Source organism: Micromys minutus (assembly GCF_963924665.1).
Source record: "Micromys minutus genome assembly, chromosome: 6".
In the NCBI taxonomy this organism is placed as follows: domain Eukaryota; kingdom Metazoa; phylum Chordata; class Mammalia; order Rodentia; family Muridae; genus Micromys; species Micromys minutus.
The window spans coordinates 64,903,893-64,928,469 of record NC_137975.1 but is presented as its reverse complement, the minus strand read 5'-3'; the positions used below and the strand labels follow the sequence as shown (position 1 = coordinate 64,928,469).

General features: G+C 41.0%; 1 protein-coding gene and 1 pseudogene across 2 annotated transcripts in view; both read left to right on the top strand.

The window, feature by feature from the left end:
- The window catches only part of RYR2 (ryanodine receptor 2), a gene marked incomplete at both ends in the record, with an annotated part of 539,514 nt that overhangs the window by 144,426 nt on the left and 370,511 nt on the right, over positions 1 to 24,577 (top strand). The window contains one exon of the mRNA XM_080918509.1: positions 6,240 to 6,359. Coding sequence (XP_080774635.1) covers positions 6,240 to 6,359 — 120 coding nt within the window. The remainder of the gene's footprint in view (positions 1 to 6,239; positions 6,360 to 24,577) is intronic.
- Positions 6,860 to 7,679, top strand: LOC308421328 (peptidyl-prolyl cis-trans isomerase D-like; annotated as a pseudogene). The gene has a single exon. The product of its transcript is annotated as a peptidyl-prolyl cis-trans isomerase D-like (transcript).

Sequence of the window (24,577 nt, the reverse complement as noted above, 5' to 3'; positions counted from 1 at the left end):
TTCCACATCATCACCTGTACATCAGGTTCTAGATTCTCTGGTTCCAAACTCAGTCCTTCACTTTCTGGCAACCTGTATCTCTAGTTTCCAGGACACTTAGCATTTCCTGATGCTTCAGAGGTATCCTCATACATCATCGTTCTGGGATGATCCAGTGTGTTCTATCCTACTGTGAGGTCTCTGGGCATCCCTCAATGTCCTCTTTGCCAGGCTGTGTTTATAGTAAAGCAGGATTCCTTCAGCACTGAGAAAGACTTCATGCTGAGCTTGGAGCTTAGATTGCACTGTCTTCTGTGAATTGAGTGAATGGGTGGTAATTACCCATTAGAAATCTTTGGCTGTATTTTTTGTTTCATTTGGCATTCTTAGGAGCGCATTCATGGCTTCATGTTCACCAACTTCCTCTTCATTCCCGCCATTGTGGTTTGGGAACCATATTTCTAACTAACAACAGTCTCAATTTAATAACTGGATATTGGTAGCTAGAGAAACAAGTGTGTAAAGACCAAAGAAGCTAACAGGGAGAATTCGGTGACTGGAGCATAAAACACCAAAAAACGAACTGCCTGGTGGAGCAGGGGAGGCTTGTGTCTGTAACCAGTGCCTGAACTGAAACTATAAAGATGGGCAGGTGTTAGCTGAAGGAGAGACAAAGGGGCAGAGAACTGAAAAGACCTCTGGGAGCATCAGAAGACTGGAAGTTGGCTGTAGGTGGTTTCCTGGCTGTAAACTGTTAGACATAAGGTCTTAAAAGCTATTGGATAGTTGGGTCTTTATTTGTACAGAACTAGAGAACCATTAAAGGTTACGTCTTAGTGCCAGGCTTACTTAATGTTTATTCCCTTCATCCTTACCTTCCTTCTTCTCCTTCCTTCCTTCTTCTTTTTCTTTTTCTTTCTTTCTTTTTTTTTCTTTTTCTTTTCTTTCTTTCTTTTTTTTTTTTTTTTTTTTTTTTTTTTTTTTTTTTTTGAGACAGGGTCTCCTGTAACTCAGGCTGGCCTTAAACTCAGTATGTTGGGGATATCTTTGAACCCTTGATTTTCCTGCCTCTACTTCTCAAATCTTGGCATTGCAGGTATGCACCGCCGTGCTAGTTTATGTGGTACTGGGGATCAAATCTTCATGCATGCTAGGCAAGCACTCTACCAGAGCATGTAGGTTCGACTTTCTGGGTATTTAAGCAGCTAGAACTATTTTGCATTCCCAAAGAACTTCTTAACTCCATTGACCACTATCATAATAGGAATTAGACATTACTAACCAATGGATTTACTTGTCACATTGACTGACTTAGGAAAAGTGATCTTGAAAAGTTGTTTCTTCTGGGAAGAGGGGTGCTATAATTCAAAATTTCTGTATTCTTGTGTTTAAAACTGTACCAAAGCATTTTATGACGATGTTATTTAGATGTCAGTTGTTTATCACCCATAAAATAAAGTATGTTTTTCTTAAAACAAGCAAATAAACAAACAAACAACATTCTGCCAATGGAGCTAAATCCCCAGCCCAGCTGGCCTCAAACTCATGTGTCTCCTACCTCTACTTGAAGTTGCAGGCCTTGTTGTACTACTCTCAGCTTCAGAACTTTTTTTTTAATTATTGAAAGTGTTTTTACTGTTCTATTCAGCATTTGCCTAAAGTAAATTTATTGCTCGGAGCTTGCTCTATAAACTAGAAAATGACAGATCCAAGCCTTTCTAGAAGCAGCAAGAGAACTTGCTGTCGCTAGTCATTTGTGCTTCATTGGCACCTGGTTTTTTAAAGAAAAAGAAATAATGAAGTAATAACTACATCGAATGAATCCGCTTTGTAGTCATTTGTTTATGGAATATGATTTACTGTGAAGGGAGCATGAGGGTGCTGCTCTCGCAAGGCATTAGGGCAGATGTCCCACGATTTGTAGCCTGGGAATCATTTCCAACCAACTGCCTGTCTTCTGATGCCTCCATAGATCTTCTCAACATTCTGCCCGCTTTGTCCTCCCTCCAAACAACACCTGCTCATCTTCCAAGTTTAAGTTCCAGCATTAGATATAGGAAAACCAAAAAGGGGGAAGGAGGTTGGCTAAATAGGAAGGTGCCAGCAGGGATGCAGGGGTTGGGATGGGGGTCAATATGATCTCAGTATATTGCATAAGAGTATGAAATTATCAAAGGTAAAAACTAATGTTTAAGGTGCTTTTTAGCTTCATTTGCCAAGGTAGGAGGCATTATGGCCATCACTTGGGTGCCCTAGACACACACCTGCTGCGCATGAGCAGGTTCAGAAGTTAGAACTGTGCGTGTGAGGTTTAGTGTCAGGAGACCAGTCTCAAAGGCAAGTTTGGAAGAGGTCTAATGATCCACTCAGACAGACATTGCCCCCTTGTGTCTCTGTTGTGTTAGCATCCTGGATCTCATCCACTTTGGGCAATGGTGGTCTTCAGCATTGGGGATAGAAACTAGGTTTTATGTACATGAATATTCAAACTAGATCATCATACACATATCATACACACATTAGGCCAAACCAATTACTGCACATGGGTTGCGACCAGACGAAAGTCAAAATCTTCCCTACCACCTCTTTCTGCAAAGCCCGCAGGCTCTTCTACCTCAGGAGAAAACGTCTGTAGAGGCATGAGTGATGGGTTAATAAAGGGGAGCTGGCAGGTGGCTTGCATTCTTCTATTTGGTCCATCAAGTGTTTGGCATATATTACTTTCTGTCAAAAATGGGAACTTGTCACTTTGAAGGCTGCGTAACAGAGATTGTTCTCATGTATACTAGAGAAAGCTTTGTGGGCCCATCAGGTTAGGCTCCGTCATTTCAGGCCAAATCATGACTGGCAGGCTTGGCTATAGCCTGTCTCCTTAGTAGTGTAGTTGAGCTTCTTTGAACATCGTGTTACATGGTTTCTTGGTTGCCTTGTCACCCAAGCTTAAGGTGTGACATGGAAGGGGAAGTTGCTCAGAGAGGCCAGTCACCATAGTGAGTGAGAACCGCTTGGCCACATTTGTTTCCTTACATTATTAGTGTTCTCACCACAGTGGTGCACATTCCAGATGATTTGTACATTTCTGATTTCTTTATTTCTAGTACACTGGCCTTGCTATCTAGCCTTGGGAGACCTTCGACATCTGACTCTTTTCCCTGCATCTCCCCAAGGCTGAGATTACAGTTGGGTGCCACCACTTACATTTTATGATGTACCAGGAACTGATACATGGCTTGGAGCATGCCTGGCAAATCTACCAACTGACCTATATGTACATCTCCAAGCTATAGACTTATTTTAATATTTGATTGCTTATTGCTGGCCTCTTTAATGCTTGGAGAAGACTACCTGTGTCTCCTAGGATCCCTATCCACGTGAGACCCATTCTGGATCCTGAATAATCAGAGAATGGCCTTTAGCATTGGCCTTTGTTAGATGCTTAGTCCCACTCAAGGCCTATTTTAGCAAGATCCTCTGGTGGGAGCATGTATTGAAGAAGCGGTACTGGTAGTAAGCATGGTCAAGCAACCAGTTCACTGTAGCAACGACGTGGAGATGGCTTTCAGGTGACATATGTTAGACTGAGTGACCCAGTTTCCAGTATATGACAGGTCTTAGTAAAGGAAAAATTTACTATGTGTCTCCTTTTCTCCCTCCTATGTATGCATGTGACTGATCTTTATGTCAAATAGAAATACCGAGGGACAGCATGCCCCATGCCTTTGGAAACTGGGTGTCTTCTCTATTTCTATAGTTTCCTCGTGCAGCTGCTCGTCTCATGTTTCCCCTGTACCGTGCTCTGCTTCTCCTCTCTCCTCTTGGCTCCCACTGTCTTCCCTCTGTTCTCTTCTATGTCTTTAATTCGTGCATTCAAATAACCATTCTCTAAATAACATCGGCAGTCACTGGCTTTCCCCGGAGGTTCCTTTACCTTAGAGTGTTGTTTACACATTAGAGCAGGGTCCATGGGACATGTAAGACAAAATAGTTAGAGACCTCTGGGTTCTTCTAGGCCTGCGAGCATGTCAGCGCCATTTCCAGATTTCTCATTATACTGCATGTTTGGAACCCACCCTATAGCTTTGATCTTGTAGTAGATTATGTAAAGCACTTCATGATCTTTTATTTTGCCACCCTGCACATGAATTTTACATTTGCTCTTACTTATAGGGAAATCAGTCTATTTCTGTCCCCCAGCACATGGTTTTTTAAGTGAAATGAATGTTCATTCACGGTAATGAGCGCCCAGAGGTGAATTCAGAGGGTGGATGTTAACAATTGGCCTTGGTCTATGGCAGATACTATGCGCTAGCTGTTCATGCTGCTGCTACCACCTAGAAAATAATGGCAGGTAACAAGCACCAGAAAGGTTCTAATTGCAAAGTACAACTGTGCTCTTTCAGATGAGCACAGTGTTTGCTTTGAGTTAACCAGCACAGCTTCTTTTCTGTTTCTTGAGACTCGTCCCAGTCTCTCATCTCAACTCTTCCGTTGTACAGTAGGATGCAGGACAAGTGCAGTCCCCCATGCTGTGCTTCTGTGCATCTCTCTGTCATGTCTTGCTGAAGGGGTCAACGGATGCTGACATTCTATTCTCTGTTATGTGCCCTTCTGCTACTTTGCAGCTGACCTGTCAAAATGCAAGCAATGAGACTGAGATGAGTCAACAGAGTGCTTGCTGTGCAAGGTTGAGGACCATTTCTGATATTTCAAAACCCATGTTACAGCAAAACAAAACAGAATATAACGGGTTACAGCAGCAAATGCTGATACTCGCAGCACCGAGGAGTTAGACGAAGGGATACCTGGGACTCACTGATCAGCCTTCAGAGTCGGTGGAGTTCCTGCCTCAGTGAGAGACACTGTCTAAAAATTAAAGTTAAGATGGGTTAAGGACGACACCTTGTTCAGATTAGATCTCAGGCCTCCACACTCGTGTGCATGGGAACACAGGAACACACATGCACTCACATACACACATCCTACAAGTGGTTGTATATTTCAGACATTTGCATTAGTAATAGAACCTGTTAAATAATGATACTTCATTACAGACAGCGCTCCCTCCTCTTACTCAGCACCTCAGTCATTGTGGAGACTTGTCCTGCAACATCATTAGACAGACTCAAGGCCTTGCCTAATATCACATGCCCACTAGAATATGGCAGAGCCAGACTGGCAGGTTCTGCTCTTTCTTACTTGTAGACATCCAAGGTCAAACAGAGGATAAACACATTCTTCCTTGATGGTTTTCTTTAGATAGTTTTGTTTCCCTCCCCCATACTATTGAGTACCTCTTGCCTAGGGAATGATGCTTCCCTTGATGGGCTGGCTCTTCCTGAATCAGTTGACAATGAAGACATGCCCATAGACCACTTAACCTGATCTAAATAACTCAGCATTTGCATTTGATAATAACACTTTGTCTTTGTAATCACATCATATATATATATATATATATATATATATATATATATATATACACACACACATACACATACATACATACACTTATACAGGTATGTAGAAAGCTCTATGTTTCTTTTGCTTTAAAGAAGTAAAAATCTTCCCCTTAAGTAAGATGACATGCATAAGATAACAAAGATTCTTTGATTTCCTTTTCCTGTGTAATTTAGTAGATTTCTTGACTAGTGCTTCAGCACACAATAAATCAGTGTTATTTGTTCTTGAAGTCTTCTTTTTTGTCAGTGAATAGTTGGCTTTATCATGTGAGTGTATTTGTAAAGCAGATATATAGCAAAACATTCTAAGAGATTCTGTTAGCTCGAGCTCAGATGTTCATGTTAATTTCTGATGACTGGTAACTATTAAATAATGTTATCAGATTAATTTTACAAAAGAATTTTTCTCAAGTGATTCTAGTGTCTAGGTAACAGTCAAAACTAACTAGCTTAGCTCATACTTAATCATTTTATTTTAGATATTTTATTCTATGTGCCTGAATGTTTTGCCTACATGAAGGTATATGAGCCATGAGTGTGTCTGGTGCCCATGGTGGTCAGAAGATATGTCATCCCCTAGATCTCTTGGAACTGGAGTAACAGATGGTTTTGAGTCATCATTTGGGTACTGGGAATAGAACTTGGTTCCTGTGCAAGATCAGCAAGTGCTTTTAACTGCTAAGCTATCTCTTTAGCCCCCTACAGCTGGGATTTTTTAATAGGTGATAAAGTCCTATGTTTCTAGATCTCACTTAGCCCAGCCATGTGGAATCTCACCTCTCTTTCCATTTCCTTCTGCAGGATGATGAGGTGGTTCTGCAGTGCACCGCGACCATCCACAAAGAGCAACAGAAGCTGTGCTTGGCAGCAGAAGGCTTTGGCAACAGACTTTGTTTTTTGGAGTCTACTTCCAATTCCAAGGTGAGTAGAGAGCTCTCAAGGCTGATGGAATATTCTATTTCCATTCATGGTAGTGAGTGTGTGCATGAGTACTCTGTTGTTTTCTATGAAACAAACAATATATAAACTTTTGGCTTCAAATGTTTGACTAACCCTTTATGACACATCATCTTCTTATTCTGTAGAACGACAGTGAATATATGTGTGAAATGTTTATTATGGTCATTTATGCCAAGTGAAATTCCTAACATTATAACAATCAACATTACATGAATTATACACCTGCGTAGATTTTGTTTTGAGGTAAGGACTCATGTAGTTAAGTACATGCTAAGAATAGCATCCGCGAGAGGGGCAGTAGAGTTCCAGTCCCTCTTGCACACGAGGCACTCACGTCCCTCTTAATGGCACCTGCATTGAAGATGCCTCACCCGTTCCCAGCAGCCAAGCCCTCAAATTCCAAGAACCCATGAGTCTTCATTGACATGGGCATTGGTGGGAAATAAATTAGATGAATTGTTTTAGAATTGCTTGCAGATACTGTTCCCAAAACTGCAGAAAATTTTCGTGCATTGTGTACAGGAGAAAAAGGCACTGAATTCACAAACTGGGAAACCTCTCCATTTTAAAGAATGTCCTTTTCACCGAATTATGAAGAAATTTATGGGTGGGGATTTCTCAAACCAGAATGTGCCTGGTGGAGAACATATTTATGGTGAGAAATTTGAAGATGAGAATCTTCATTATAAGCATGGTCAGAGGAGGGTTTGCTGAGCATGGGCCTCAATACAAATGGTTCTCAGTTTTTTATCACAACAGTTCCAACTCCTCATTTGAATGGGAAACACGTGGCACTTGGTAAAGTAATAAAAGGACTAGGTGTGGCAAAGGTGCTTTAGAATGTAGATATGAATGGTGAAAAACCTGCCAAACTGTTTGTTATCACAGAACGTGGAGAATTGAAAGAACGGGATGACTGGGAATAGTTCCCAAAGATGGCTCTGGTGACACCCATCCAGATTTCCCTGAGGATGCAGATATAGATCTAAAAGATGTAGATAAATTTTATTAATATCTGAAGACTTAAAAAACATTGGAAAGACTTTTTTTCAAGTCTAACTGGGAGATGGCTATTAAAAATATGCGAAAGTTTTAAGGTACGTGGATAGTTCAAAGGCTGTTATTGAGAAAGCAGATATATCCAGCTTGCAACCTGTAGCCTTAAGCCATGTGCTGAATGTTGGCGCTTGTAAATTGAAGATGTCAAATTGGCAGGGGGCAGTTGACAGTTGCTCAGAGGCTCTTGAGATGGACTGTTCTAGTACTAAAGCACTCTACTGAAAAGGATTAAAAGAATATGATCAAGCAATGGCAGATCTGAAGCAGGAGCTAGCCCCAGGAGATAGAGCTAGCCAGGCAGAGTCGCTTAAAGGGAAACAAATGATAAAGGCACAGAAAGAGAAGGTGGTGTATGCAAAAATGTTCATTTAATAAGGATAAAGCTTTCCTTAACTATTAAACATTGATTATATAAAGACAATGTATATTACTGTCGACATGAGCCCTGCCTGATGTGTTTCCCTCCATCTTTGTCATTGTTCACATAGCAGTGCTGACAAAGGTTCCTTCCTAATAAAGTGTTACGGAGTACAGTGAATCTCATTTTAAAATCTGCATGCCCACCAAGAGCGATATCCGGTCAATGTTTAAACTCTCACTAAGTTTCAGGTTTTGTGGACCATCGAGTCTAGTAGTCCTCAACCTGTGGTTCACTGGAAAACACAGATATTTTTACACTACTGTTCAAAACAGCAGTAAAATACATTTGTGTTGGGGTCACCACATGAAGAACTGTACCAAAAGGTTACAGCACTAGGAAGGTTGAGAACCACTGAGGTGACCTGTCACAATTATGTGTATAAACCAGCGGGCATGGCTGTGTCTCAATAAAACTGTTTGTAAGTGTTAAAAAAATGAATAGTTTACTTGTCCTCAGTTTTTTTTTTTTTTTTGAGGAAAGATCTTATGTAGCTCAGGCTGCCTTGAACTGAGGACATCCATGAACTTCTTATGCTTCTGTTTATCTCTCTTGGTGTTGATATTCCATATGTGCACAACACACCTGGTTTCTGTAGGGCTGGGTTTGAACTTGGGGCTTTATGGATGCTAGGTAAACATTCAGCTGAGCGAGCTTCACCCCAAATCCTCCCTAACATTTATATTAATTTGACCAATTTCATTAGAACATTCTCTTTGTAAAATTTACTGTGATAGGGCCAATTATGAAATCTATTCTTTGAAAAATGCAGGCCTGGTGAGACTGTGCTGTGAGTAGCCAGGGTGCAGAGAGGTCTGGGCCAAGAATGCGGAAAGCATGCCCCCCATTGGTTCAGGGGAGCAGGAACTCTGCCTTAGGGACTCGGTTTTCACTCAGAGTGCCCTTGCTTGTGGAACAAATGCTCAGGCCATCTGCCACCAGGAACAGTGGAGATCCAGGGACACAGGCCTGGTGAGACTGCGCTGCGAGTATCCAGGGCGCAGAGAGGTCTGAGCCGAGCGCACGGAAAGGGTGTTCCCACTCCTTTGTTCAGAGGAGTAGGAACTCTGCCAAAGGAACTTGCTGTCCACATGGAGGGACCATGGGTGCAGAACAGGCACTCAGGCCATCTGCCACCAGGAACAGCAGATATCTAGAGACACAGGCCACGTACACGGGAGAGATGGGAACCAATCACTGACAGACAACAAGATGGCAAGAGGAAAGCGAAAGAACTTATTCAATGGAAACCAAGACAACCTGGCAACACCAGAACCCAGCTTTCCCATCACAGCAAACAGGGACAATTTGTCAGGAGGAACTCTCAATCCTTAACATATATGCTTCAAATACAAAAGCAGCCATATTCATAAAAGAAACCCTGCTAAAGCTCAAAAAATACATTTCACCCCACACAATAATAGTGGGAGACTTTAATACCCCACTCTTACCAATGGACAGATCATGGAAACAGAAACTGAACTAGGATACAGTATAACAAGCAAAGGTTATGAACCAATGGACATTAATAGACATCTACAGAACATATCATCCTAAAACAAAAGAATCCACCTTTTTCTCAGCACCTCAGGTACATTCTCCAAAATTGACCATATAATCAGTCACAAAACAAACCTCAATAAATATAAGAAGATTGAAATATTCCCATGCATCCTATCAGATCACCATGGTCTAAGGCTAGTCTTTAATAACAACAAAGACAACAAAAAGCCCATATACACATGGAAATTAAACAGTGATCTATTAAAGATTACCATGGTCAAAGAAGAAATAAAGAAAATATTAAGGATTTTCTAGAAATTAATGAAAATAAAAACAAAACATACCCAAACCTATGGGATGCAATGAAAGCAGTACTGAGAGGAAAACTCATAACTCTGAGTGCTTCCAAAAAGAAACTGGAGAGAGCATACACTAGCATCTTTACAGCACAGTTGAAAGCTCTAGAACAAAAGGAAGCAGATATACACAAGAGGAGTAGATGGCAAGAAATAATCAAACTTAGAGCAGAAATTGACCAAATAGAAACGAAAAGAACCATTCAAAGAATAAACAAAACCAAGAGTTCTAGTTCTAGTTCTCTGAGAAAATTAACAAGATTGATAAGCCCTTAGCCAGACTAACTAGAGGGCAAAGAGAGAGTATCCAAAATAACAAAATCAGAAATGAAAGTGGAGACATAACAACAGAAACTGGGGAAATTCAAGAAATCATCAGATCCTACATCAAATGCCTATACTAAACAAAGCTGATAAATCGGGAGGAAATGGATGAATTCCTAGACAGATACCAGATACTAAAGTTAAACCAGGACCAGGTAAACCATCTGAATAATTCCATAACCCCTAAAGAAATAGAAGCAGTCAACAAAAGCCTTCCAACCAAAAAAAAAGTCCAAGTCCTGATGAGTTCAGTGCAGAATTTTATCAGACATTTATTTATGTCCTAATACCAATACTCTCCAAACTATTCCACAAAATAGAATCAGATGGATCACTACCTAACTCATTTTTCAAGGCCACAATAACCCTTGCTCCTAAACCACACAAAGACCCTACAAGGAAAGAGAACTTCAGACCAATATCACTTATAAACACTGATGGAAAAATAATCAACAAAATCCTTGCAAACCGAATCCAAGAACACATCAAAATGATTATTCACCATGATCAAGTAGGCTTCATACCTGGGATTCAGGGATGGTTTAATATACAAAAATCCATTAGTGTAATCCATCATATAAACAAACTCATAGAAAAAAACACATGGTCTTCTCACTAGATGCTGAGAAAGCATGTGACAAAATTCAACATCCCTTCATGTTAAAAGACTTAGAAAGAACAGGAATGCAAGGCCCATACCTAAACATAATAAAAACAATATACAGTAAACCAATAGCCAATATCAAACTTAACGGTGGGAAACCTGAAGCAATCCCACTAAAATCAGGGACTAGACAAGGCTGCTCACTCTCGCCCTACCTATTCAACATAGTACTGGAAGTCCTGGCCTGAGCAATTGGACATCAAAAGGAAATCAAAGGGATACAAATTGGAAAGGAAGAAGTAAAAACATCACTATTTGCAGATGACATGATAGTGTACTTAAGTGACCCCACAAATTCCACCAAAGAACTCCTACAGGTGATAAACGAATTCAGCCAAGTGGCTGGATATAAAATTAACTCAAACAAATCAGTAGCCTTCCTCTACTCAAAGGACAAATATGGAGAAAGAAATTAGGGAAACAATATTCTTCACAATAGTCACGAAAAATATAAAATACCTTGGTGTGACTCTAACTAAGCAAGTGAAGGACCTGTATGACAAGAACTTCAAGCCTCTAAAGAAGGAAATCAAGGAAGATCTCAGAAAATGGAAAGAAATCCCATGCTCATAGATTGGAAGGATCAACATTGTAAAAATGGCCATCCTACCAATAGAAATCTACAGATTCAATGCAATCCTCATCAAAATATCAACCCAGTTCTTCATAGAGTTGGAAAGAGCAATGTGCAATTTCATCTGGAATAACAAAAGACCTAGAATTGCAAAATCCAACCTCAACGACAAGAAAACATCTGCGGGAATCACTATCCTTGACCTCAAGCTATACTACAAGGCAATTGTGCTAAAAACTTCATGGAACTGGTACAGAGATAGGCACATGGATCACTGGAATAGAATGGAAGATCCAGAAATGAGCCCTAACATATATGGTCACCTGATTTTTGACAAAGGAGCTGTAAACATTCAATGGAAAAAAGACAGCCTATTCAACAAATGGTGCTGGTCCAACTGGCACTCAGCATGCAGAAGAATAAAAATAGACCCTTTCCTATATCCTTGTACAAAGCTCAAGTGAAAGTGGATCAAAGATCTCCACTTTAAACAAGGTACACTGAAAGTACTAGATGAGAAAGTAGGAAAAACCTTAGAACACATAGGCACAGGAGAAAATTTCCTGAACAGAACACCAGTGCCTGTGCTCTAAGGTCAAAGATTGATAAATGGGACTTAATGAGATTGCAAAATTTCTGTAAGGCTAAGGACACTGTCAAGAAAACAAAATGGTAGCCAACAGATTGGGGAAGATCTTTACCAACCCCACATCTGATAGAGGCCTATTATCCAATGTATAGAAAGAACTCAAGAAGTTAGCTGCCAGAGAATCAAGCAACCCTATTTAAAAATGGGGTACATAGCTAAACAAAAAGTTCTTAATTGAGGAATATAGAATGGTTGAGAAGCATCTAAGGAATTGCTCAACATCCTTAGCCATCAGGGAAATGCAAATCAAAACAGCCCTGAGATTCTACCTCACACCAACCAGAATGGCTAAGATCAAAAATTCAGATGACAGCAGATACCGGTGAGGATGCAGGGAAAGAGGAACACTTCTCCACTGTTGGTGCGGTTGTAAACTGGTACAACCACTTTGGGAATCAGTCTGTAGGTTCCTCAGAAAAATGGACATAGTACTACCTGAAGACTCAGTTATTCCACTTCTGGGCACATACCCCAGAGAAGCTCCAACATACAACAAAGGCACATGCACCACAATGTTCATAGTAGCACTAATTATAATAGTCGGAAGCTGGAAAGAACCCAGATGTCCTTCAGTAGATGAATGGATCCAAAAGTTGTGGTATATTTAGACAATGGAGTACCACTCAGCTATCAGAAACAATGACTTTATGAAATTCTTAAGAAAATGGATGCATCTAGAGAATATCTTCCTGAGTGAGGTAACCCAGTCACAAAAGAACAGACATAATATGCAGTCACTGATAATTGGATACTAACCCCACAATGCTCTGAACACCCCAAAACAACTCACAGACTATATGAAGTTCAAGAAAAACAAAGGTTAAAAAATGAAAAACCATTATGCTTAATTTTTACACACCAAGAAAACACTGACTATTTCCAGGTTACATCTTATTTTACATTTACTTTATGCTCATTGTAACTAGTAAGATTTTAATGCACACTATTAAACGTTTAAAAAAATCAACTACTGACAAAAATGTATTCATATACTTTTATGCAAAAATGTTTAAATTCTATACATTTATCTTTGTTTTTTTTTAATTAATTTGTTCATTTTTTAAAATAAATCTATTCTTTGAGAACTAGCATTTTCAACTTACCATTTTCTCTTGTTTCTTTAACAAGTTTCTTGTGTTAAATGGCTTTTTGAAAATGTGTGTGTGTTTGCTACATTCATGTCTATGCATCATGTGTGTACCTGGTACTCTTGAAGGTTAGAAGTCAGCATCAAATCCCCTGGGACTTAGTTACAGTCAGTTGTGAGCCACTGTCTGGCTGTTGGCCACCAAACTCAGGTCTTCTGGAAGAGCATCTCTTAACCTCTGAGCCATCTGTCTAGCCTGGTAACTGGGTATTTGACTCTCCTCATTACATTAAACACTGTATTAGATTATGTTGTTTTGATTCTTTACTAAGATAGTTAGTTCTGACACTAAAAATTAATATTCTGGGTTAGGGAGATTGGTTGGTAAAAATGTTTGCACATACAAGTACCTGAATTTCATTTTCAGAATCTACATTAAAAAGTTCGGCATGGTGGCACTCACTTGCAGTCTAGGCATTGGGAAGTCACAGACAAGTCGACCCCTGAAGCTCACTGGCCAAATAGACTTGTCTGGTTGAAAAGTGAAGGGTAATGAGAGACCCTGCCCCAAAACTTTAAAAACATGGGCAGCACCTAAGGAATGACCTTCAAGGTGTCTTTTGCTCCCCTTACATAGTGATATACATGCAAATTAATATCCATTGTTCAATAATAGTACATCAAATGACAATCAAGCAGTCTCATGGGCTTAGGTGAATCATTTGGTTCTTAGCAGGCCAACTTGACTCTGTATTTGCTATAGATAACCCGAATGAACTGAGCATCCAATCCATTTACTTTCATGCTGTCTTACATTCTTTCTTAGAAGCAAAGAATGAAAAAGTTGCATTGCGTTATTTAGAGTGTAGAATTAAAGAAAAAACTGATGCTGGGCAGAGCACTGAGCTGTTTTTCTTATTTTGTTACAATGTGAGCCCCTCAGGTGGCTGGATGATCCACCATGTTAGTCTGGCTCCTGTCCTTAACTTACTTCAGTTTTTTTTTTTTTTTTTAATTTTCCAAAGTCACTTTATATCCAGTTCCCTTCCCCCCTCTGTTTCCAGGCCCACCCTTACAAATTCCTTCTCCTATTGTCCTCTCCTCTTCTCCTCAGAGATGGAGAACCCCCACTTGGGTACCACCTCACTCTGGGGTGTCTAGTCCCAGCAGGTCCTCTTCTACTGAGGCACAACCAGGAAGTCTAGTTAGGGAAGGGGTCAAATGGCAGGATCAGAGACCGAGACAGTCCCTGTTCTACTTGTTTCGGGACCCACATGAAGATCAAGCTGCTCATTTGCTACAAATGTGTAGGGGGTCTAGGTCTGTCTCCTGTAATGCTCCCTTGTTGGTGGCCCAGGCTCTGAGAGCCCTCATGGTCTCAGGTTAGTTGATTCTGTAGGTCTTCTTGTGGTGCCCTTGAGCCTTCTGACTTTCCCACTTCTCTTCCCTACTCTTCCATAAGACTCCCCAGGCTTGGCTGTGGGTCCCTGCATCTGCTTTCATCCGCTGCTGGATGAAGCTTCTCAAGAGACAGTTATGTTAGGTTCTTGTCTGCAAGCATAGCAGAGGATCATTAATAGTGTCTAGGTTGGCTCTTTCACGTGGGATGGGTCTCACATTGGGGCAGTCATTGGTTGGCTTTTGCCTCAGTCTCTGCTCTTTCTTTAACCCTACATATTTTGAAGGCAAGGTAAATTTTGGGTTGAAGGTTTTGTGGGTAGATTGATGTTCTCTTCCGTCCTCTGGAAATCCTGCCTCACTATAAGATGTGGTCACTCCAGTCTCTATATCTAAGCTAGAGCAACCCATGTAGACTTTCCATGTCCTCCTTCATCCCAGGCCTCTAGGTAGTCAGCAGAGAGCACCCCATTTTCATCCTCACTCCCAGGCCTCTCTCACCCCCTTTCCCCCACACCCAATCACCATCTCTACTCCCCTCCTCTCTTCCTTCCCTACCCAGTTCCCTCTCTCCATCCATTCCAGATGACTAGTTAGATATGCATATTCTCCCATTCTTTTCTTTGATTAGATTTTCCTCTTTGCCTTTTTCATGTAGAGCTGGGACGCTGGACTTTGGTAACTTTGAGGCAGATGCCCATTGTTGCTAAAAAGAAGGGAAAGGAGCTTGCCTGTCAAAGCTCCATGAATCAGCCTCTCTTCAGGGTCACCTTTCCCATGTTCCCACTGCAGCCCCCACTTTAATATTTTGTCTATATTTCTAGGATGTACCATTTGGTCTGTACCGTTTATATTTTCATCTTTATAAGGCATTGCCTTCCAGAGTCTGTGTTGATGTTCCCCTTTTCTCTATAAAGGAAGCCTTGGACCTCTGGGGACCAGATTTAAACTCCTTTGTTGTCTTTTGGTGAAAAGTACGGTGCCCTGAAGTAGAAAAATTTAACAAGTTATGACAAAGGGACAGAATCGCAGGGCTCAGTTTATGAGTCTAACATGTAAATATAGCTGGAGCACTGTATTTTACTTGCATGTAGAAAAATTTTCACCTTAGTAGAAAAATGGGATGTAGTTTCCCCTTCTCCAATTGGTGTCTCCTGTGTTTATCATGAGCTAAGGAGCATAGAATTATTGTCGGCAATAACCAGTCAGGCTCTATAAATTATATATGAACCCTGGAAGCAGTCCCAGAAATAGCTCAAGCCATAGCATCTTTCCATCAAAGGCAGGACTGCCTTATTGGGGGAGTTTAAGCATTATGTTCCTAAGATGTTTATTCAGGCTCATCTTCTCCTAGAAGGGAGGATTTGAAATATCAATGCAGAGCTTCCTGCGGAAAATAAGAAAATATAAATGTCTATGAATTTACATCTGATGACACACTTGCTTATCCTTCATTCAGCATGACAGATATTTTCTGTATCCCTTACACAAATGCCATTTTATCTTTGCTTCTATAGAGTGGGAAGATGGACCTTAATTTTGGGGCACTAGCAACTTTGAGGCAGTCAATTGTGAGGGCTTTCTCTAGGATTTGGTCTTATAGTTTCACTGGAAACTGATCTGGTTGATTGTTTAGTTCCTGACAGTGGGCAGTGTATCCACGGCGAGTACTTATGCTGAGTACTTATCTTCTCATATGGTGGCGTGAGCTGTTGTCTTGCCTTGTGTAGGGATGAACACCCATGGCAGCAAGCACTTTAGACTTAGTGAAGAGGTGACTTGTGGGTTAAAGTGCTGCCAGTTAAGCCTGGCCGGCATGCTAAGTTCTTTTTCTGGGACCCTATGGTATGCACACATAAAAATAAATGTAATAAAATTTTTTTAAAAACTCATAAGGAGGTCCAGTGGTGGTCTTGCATGTCTTTAATCCCAGTACTTGGGAAACAGAGGCAGGTAGATATCTTTATGGGTTCTAAAAAGTCATAATGATGTATCTAATTTTATATCAAAGCAATCCAAGTTTTAAAAAATATTATAAAAAAAGAACAATTTTTTGAGTGCATGAGTTTGGCTATATAGGAATTTAAAACAGTAAAGAAGATCACAACCCTAGGAAATCATTTTACCTCAAACACAATAGATCTGATGGAACCAAGGAGTCCACAGGAGTACAGTTTGGGAAACACCGTTAAATACAAATGTAACCATCTAAGCCATAGTTTAGGGAGTAGGGTGATCTTAAGAAACTCACTATCACGAAGACTTGCTTTTGTCTAATGGTCTTATTGAGACACGGCATCCACCAGGAATTTGTTTTTGTGACACAGAGAGTGTGTGGATCTTATAGATTCCTTGCAGCTTCAGACTCTATGTTTTCCATGCTAGCCCTTGTCTACAGCATGCATAAACAGCACTGTTAAGTTTGGTCAGGCTTTCTAGACTTCTCAGTGAGCTCTCCCCAGGAGCTGGAGAGACGGTTCAGTAATAAAGAGCATTTGTGGCTCTTGCAGAGGACTCAGGATTGATTCGCAGCACCCACACGATGGCTCACAACCATCTGTAGCTCCAGTTCCATGAGATCTGACTTCTGGCCTCCGCAGGCACCACACACATGTGGTTTGCACACATCCCACGCAGGCAGGCAAAGCATCCATATGCATACATTTAGAGGGAAAGAAAGCTCCCAATTTCTCCCCGTTTTCTTCGGCATCGCTTTAATTCCAAGTAGTCCTTCCCCATAATGGGACATGAAAAAGCAGAATTTTATCCCTGGCGACTTCTCATTTCAGAATATTATTCACCCCATCAATAATGCATGGGGCCATCAATGATGCATGACAGTTGTGTTCTTCCAGAGGAACTGCTCTCCTTCTTCAAGTGGGAGAATTTGAATAATAAAAATGTCAGTATGAGATAAATGCTAGATGATGTAAGAAAGGCTGGCTTTAAAGCGGGGTTTGCGGAACATCTTAAACTTGAGAGGCTCTTTCCCAGCGTGTTTCCTCCAGTGTGTAATTGAAACAATAAAACATGCAAAGGGAAAACAAATACTATTATTACTGTCGTCCTGTTTATTCATTCCGGCTTTTAGGAGATTTTGTGTGTGCAGAAGGGACACGAAAGAAAGACCAGCCCGTTCAGAAGAACGTGAATTTCCCAACAATCACTTTTGCTTACCAATGTCCAAGTGTTGCGTTATACACTAATCATTTCAGTATTTTAAGAGGAAAGAAAAGTAGGCAGTGTGCTTGGAAGAAAGAAAATATCTCCATGAGGACTGGGGAGATGACACCATTAATTACGTGCTGGACTTGCAAGTTTGATTACCAGAACCCACTGGGTGGAAAACTGGTCATGGTGGCCAATGTTCACAATCCTAGTGCTGGAGAAGCAGAGGCGGTCAGTGCTCTGAAGCTGTCTGACTCAACTACCCTACTTGGTGAACCCTAGGCCAGTGAGAGAGAATCTGTCTCATAAAATAAAGTGGCTAGCTTCTGAGGAATGATAGCCCGAGACTGCCTTCTGGTCATACACGTATGTGTCTGGTACGTGTGCACACACCGAAGAAAATTTAGGATAATTGATTCTATGATTAGATGGCATGGCTTGTAACATTTGATTTGGGGGGCAGATTATTATATTGGGACAGAACGGAGCAGTATGTTTCTATAAATTGCAGGTGAATAGTTCCTGTTAGACTTTGAACATTCATTGATGCTGCTACCCAGTTAGGAAAGTATAGCTACAAAAGAACATAATTAGGAAGCATTTTATGCAATCCTTAGATATCAAACATGACATCAGCATAGCCTTATGAGCTGAAGGTTCTCTCTGAGGAACTTTTAAAGATTTTGAAGAATCCTGGTCACAGTTGGGAAGGGACCGCTAGGCTTCCCGGTAAGTTTCTTGCAAGATTTAGAAAATGAAATAAAATAGGAACTTTAGGAGAATCAAGTTCACCCATCATCTCATGGATGACCCAACACCTCCCATCCCACTGATGCCAGATAAGGCAGTACTCAGCTACATGTGCAACAGGAGCTATGGATTAGCCCATGTATTCTCTTTGGCTGGTAGTTTAGTCCCTGGGAGCTCTGGAGGGTCTGGCTAGTTGATATTGTTGTTCTTCCTATGGGGTTACAATCCCTTGCAGCTCCTTCTGCCCTTTCCCCCAATTCTTCTATTGGGGTCCCCAGGCTCAGTCCACTAGTTGGCTGCAAGTATCTACATTTGACTTAGATGCTGGGAGAGCAACTTAGTAGACAGCCATACCAGGCTCCTGTTTGCAAGCACATCAATAGTGTTGGGATTTGGTGTCTGCAGATGAGATGGATTCCTAGGTGGGTGGTCTCTGGGTGGCCTTTTTATCAGTGTAGGCTCCATTTTTGTCCCTGCATTTCCTTTAGACAGATAATTCTGGGTTAAAAATTTTGAGACGTGTGGGTGGCTCTATCCCCCCACTGGTGGCCAAGTTGTAACTTCAGGTTCTAGCTCCCTGCTGTTAGGTGTTATAGCTAATGTCATTCCCTTTGGGTTTTGGTAGCCTCTTGCATCCCTGGTGTCTGGGACTCTCTAGTGGTGCAATTTATTTCTATTCATTCTCCTGATCCTCTGGACTTCTTTCCTGTCTCTTCCCATACCGGGTCCTGCCCTTCCTTCTCCCTCTTCCATTTCCCACCCAGCTCCCTCCCTCTGCTTCCCATGATGATTTTGTTCCTCATTCTAAATGGGGTTGAATCATCCACACTTTGGCCTTCCTTCTTAAGTAAGCTTCATATGGTCCATGAGTTATGTCATGGGTATTCTGAGCTTTTGGGCTACTATCCACTTGTCAATGAGTACATACCATGTATGTCCTTTTGGGACTGGGCTACTTCACCCAGGTTGATATTTTCTAGTTCCATCCATTTGCTTACAAAATTCGTGAAGTTGTTGTTTTTAATATCTGAGAAGTGTTCCATTGTGTAAATGTACCATATTTTCTGTATCCATTCTTCTGGTGAGGGATATCTTGCCTATTTCCAGCTTCAGTTTCTGGCTATTCTAAATAAGGCTGCTATGAATATAGTGGAGCACTTGTTATATGTCGGAGCATCTTTTGGGTATACGCCCAGTAGTGTTATAGCTGGGTCTTCAAGCAGAACTATTTCCAGTTTTCTGAGGAACTGCCAGATTGCTTTCCAAAGTGGTTGTACCAGCTTGTAATCCCAACAGCGGAGGAGTGTTCCTCTTTCTCCACATCCTCTCCAGCATCTGCTGTCATCTGAGTTTTGTCCTAGCCATACTGACTAGTGTAAGGTGGAATCTCAGGGTTGTTTTGATTTTCATTTTCCTGATGATTAAGGATGTTGAACATTTCTTTAGGTGCTTCTTGGCCATTTGAGACTCCTCAGTTGAGAATTCTTTGTTTAGCTCTGTACCCCATTTTTAAATTGGGTTACTTGGTTTTCTTGAGTTCTTTGTATATTTTGGGTATTAGCTCTCTATTATATCTAGGGTTATTAAAGACATGTCTTTTGGGTGTATTTTCTCACACATAGTCTCCATAAGTAGTATGCCCTGGCTATTCCCTATCTTTTCCTTCCAAAACTAGAATTACAGTAGGCAATTCATGGGATCTGAGCTCAGGAGCTCAGTCTTGGGAAGCTCTAAACCACTGACTTTGTCTTTGCAGAATGGTCCTGTTGTGGTCAGGACTTCCATGCATCTTCTTTTCTAGACTCGAGAGCATGGCTTTGCTGTAGTAGACACAGGGTGGTCAGTGGAGCTGGCTTGGCAGCTTTTTCTGGGAAGAGCTAGAGAGTAAATATTTTAGGTATCTTGGGTCATTTCTTTCTTCTCAACTCTTAACATTTAGCCCCAGAGCAGCTGTAGACAGTATGCAAATAAATAAGCCTGGGTGTGAGCCTAAAAATTGTATTGATAGGCGCTAAAATGTGTATTTCATGTATATGCGTTTATGTCTTGTACATGTGTGGGTACATGTACATGGGGTATGCATGATGTGTATGTGTGTGTGTGTGTGTGTGTGTGTGTGTGTGTGTGTGTGTGTGTGTGTGTGTATGAAGGGCCTCACTGAACCAGGAGCTCACTGACTCACTGGTCTGACTGCCTAGTGAGCTGGAAGGTTCCGATAGTGGCTGCTTGCCCTGTGCTAGGATTAGAGGTGTGTGCTGCTTCCCCTAGCTCTTCTGGGGATGTGGACTCAGGCTCTCATTCTTGAATGGCCAGCACTGAGGTATCTCCTCAGCTACCCCTGCCCTAACACATACACACAGCACACATACACATACACACACACACATACACACACACACATACGAGAGGAAACTATTTTCATTTTTCGAGATGTAAAAATGCAGTGACCAGATCTGGTGCATAGAAGTGTGGCACATAGAAGCAGGCTATGTCTGGTCTAATACCTAGGAAGCACTGCCTTTCTAGAGAAGCATCTGGAACAAATGTCACAAGACTAATACTGAAAAGTATAACAGAAGAAAATGTTTATGCTGGTTAAAGTTTTTTATCCCAACTTAAATCTTAGAGAGAGGTAAAACTTCTGGTCTGAACTATTAGTTGAGTCTTAACGACAGTGGAGACATGGGGCTTGGTGGATCTTCTAGATGGAGAGCAATTGGAGAACTAAAATTTGAAATGGGACCAAGTGGGTAAATCTTAGGTTGTATAGATTATAAATAGAGTGTGGTGCAGAAGCAAGGGGCTGCCAAATGTCCCACTGAAAGGCATGGTGGGTCTTCAGACTCCTTGTCTCCAGCACGTTAATTGAAGGACAAGAAACAGTGGGCACTTTTTGAATGCTGCATCTTGTGTCTTTTGCTTCTGCTTACTGATTTGGTATTCTGAGACATGTATCTCCGTGCCCCAAAGTATCAATAATCCAGCTCGGGTTTTCCTGAAAAATAAAACAAAATGTGGTGCCTTTGAATATGCTCCACTTTTCTCCCTTCCCAGAACACCCTTGCATACACTGCACTTGAAGGAAGCCGCCTCCTCTTTCGTTTCTTTGTAAACCTTCCTACACCTGTGCTGCACTGCAGGCCCTTCCTCTGAGAGCAAAACCTTTGGCTCTCTTCTTTCCTCCATTTTGGCCTTCTTCCTTCTCTCCTTCCCCCTCCTTTCCCTCTCTCTCTCTCCTTCCCCCTCCCATCATCTCTTCTTCCCTTTCATTCCTCCCTCTCTTCCTTCCTCATTGGCTCATTTGTTCATTGACTTCTTCCTCCCTCCATCTCTGTCCCTCTAGGTATGCCCAGCCAGGTGAATTCCTTCTGCTGCCCCCTCCGTCTTGTTATAGTTGCTGTCCTTTATGCTGTCTCTAGTCCCGAATGTACCTGCTGGCAGAGACAACCACTCACCTGTCCCACCTCTCAGAAACTAACATACTTTTGATGGAAGGACATGTTCAATATATATATATATATATTTAATTTTCTTTTATTTCTTTAGACCCATAACAGTACCACTATATCTATTCTGACAGTTCATCAGTTCATTTGGCTTTGTAAAGTACACAGAGATTGCGTTCCTGCTTTGTGGAATTAACTGAATGTCCTTAGCTTGGCTTGAGTAAACACACGTGTGGCTACAGTAATGCTTAATCCTGTGCCAATTGACTATGAGTTTAGTGCAGTGCACTTGGAGTGCTATTTAATTTACTACTTGATATAAAGTATGTATCTTAGTTAGTGTTTTACTGCTCTGAACAGACACCGTGATCAAGGCAACTCTTATAAAGACAACATTTAATTTGTGCTGGCTTACAGGTTCAGAGGTTCAGTCCATTATCTTCAAGGCAAGAGCATGGCAGTGTTCATGCAGGCATAGTGTAAGAGGAGCTGAAAGTTCTGCATCTTCATCTGAAAGCTGCTAGCAGAATACTGGCTTCCAGGCAGCTAGGATGAGGGTCTTAAAAATTACTCCCACAGTGACACACCTACTCCAACAAGACCATACTTTATAATAGTGACACTCCTTGGGCCGAGCCTATACAAACCACGACAGTATGACAGAATGATTCTCTATGTCATACATAATGTAATGAATAAAAGGCTGAAAATAATTATAAAAGTTTACATAATTAAAATGCTAAGATTCTTTTGCGAGTATAATCTTCTAGTATCTGCCTAAAATATTTTAGTTGCAAACATTGGTGTGTGATGATAAAGTCATAGAATTACATTCCAATACAAAATCATTTTGAAAAATTGTTATTTATGATAAAATTGAAGTTTTATGACATAGCCTGGCAAATCACTCCTGGTTATCTATCCAAGAGTTATTTATTGGCTTCTGCCCAGAGTCTTGTGTGTTTAGGCATTTTTTTCTCATAACAGCTTCAAATGAAGAAGGAACCAAAATTGCCATCAACTGACAAAGGGATATTATATTCATTTGTTTCTATAATGGTTAGGATACTGTCACTCAAGGTCCCAAGTATCTTGGTTATGTTAGCACTGAGTGACATCCTCAATTCTGGATTTATTAATCTATGGGACACAGACTCATTAGACAAAAAGATAGAAGTAACACCCAACAAACAAACAAACAAACAAAAATAACAACAATCCAAACACATCTCTGTTGATAAAGTAATTGAGTAGGAAGGTTGGGGAGAGGTGGATGGGAATCTCTGTAGACCTATGTAGATATGTTTCTTCCCTAAAATAGATGAATGTGTTGCACTTTGCAATTGAGATGTTAGTTAAACGATAGTAAAGAGTCAGAAGACCCATTAGATTGAGCACTCTAATTGGTAAACTTAATTGATAAAGTTTATCACTTGCGAATTATATTTAAATAAAACTGATTTTTAAAAGAGTTCTAAGAATTGTAAACATTAAAGCAAAACAAACTTTATTTCACAACATTGAAAGGAAAGACTTCCAGATATTGACATAATACAGATACCATAATACATCATAAAACAAGCAAGCAGAACAAATACTGTAATACATAAAACAAACAGTCAAAGCAACTGGATGAAGCTCAGATCAGGGAACAAGGTTTTAAACCATACAGGAATTCTGAGTTCATGAGAAAAGAGCATCTGAATAGACAAGATGCTTCATGGACTTAAAACGTCTCTAAGAGAGGAAGTTAACACAACTTCCTCATGTTTTAAAAGATGTTTGGCAGTGTTCATAATGATCAATGAGAAAAGGGGAATCAGACTGTGGCGAATCACATGTGACACTGGTGAAAGTATACAGGATGGCTGTGTATCACGGTGACAACAGGAATCCTCGTACATTTCTGATAGAACTGTATATCCAAACAACCTCTTTAGAAAGTAAGTTCTCTCTCTCTCTCACATACACCACACACACACACACACACACACACACACACACACACACAGAGAGAGAGAGAGAGAGAGAGAGAGAGACAGACAGACAGACAGAGACAGACAGACAGACAGAGACAGACAGACAGACAGAGACAGATACAGAGAGACAAAGACAGCGAGACAGACAGAGAGAGAGAGAGACAGACAGATACAGAGAGACAGAGACAGACAGACAGAGAGACAGAGGGAGAGAGAGAATGTGTGAAAGTTTACAATGTATTTGACAATTTCCACCCTTTTCCCTGACACTCACTGCAGTCCCCTCCCATGCCCTCTATTTTTAAGGTACTGGGTCAATTAGTGCTGCCTATATCCACATGAGGGTGAGGTTGTCCACTAGGGTACGGACAACCAACTACCAGGAGCCACAACCCTTTAAAAAAACCTACCATGTTACCCAGCAGCCGTCAGATGCCAGTATGTCCCCAGCTAGAGATGTGAGGGAGAGGATGTGATATAGATGTTTCTGTTAGGGGTGAGCACTCCATAGTTACTTACAGACAGCTCTAGAAGCATATTTGTTCTGGACCAGCTTGTCCAATATGTGAGCATGAAAAACACACATCATGTTGTTGTCTCTGAATTTGTGATAGAAAACCAGGATCTATTAGAATAAACTAGCCCAGGTGATGATGACAAGCTTGTGAGGTTGTGGAGCAGTGGGAATGGTTGTCTATTGCTGGTGAGAAGGCAAAAAGAACAGGTCTGTTGATCAGGTGTGTAACATAGTGTGTGCTCAAGAGGTAATGCAGTGTGTTCAACAAGTGTGTTGACCTGGTGTGT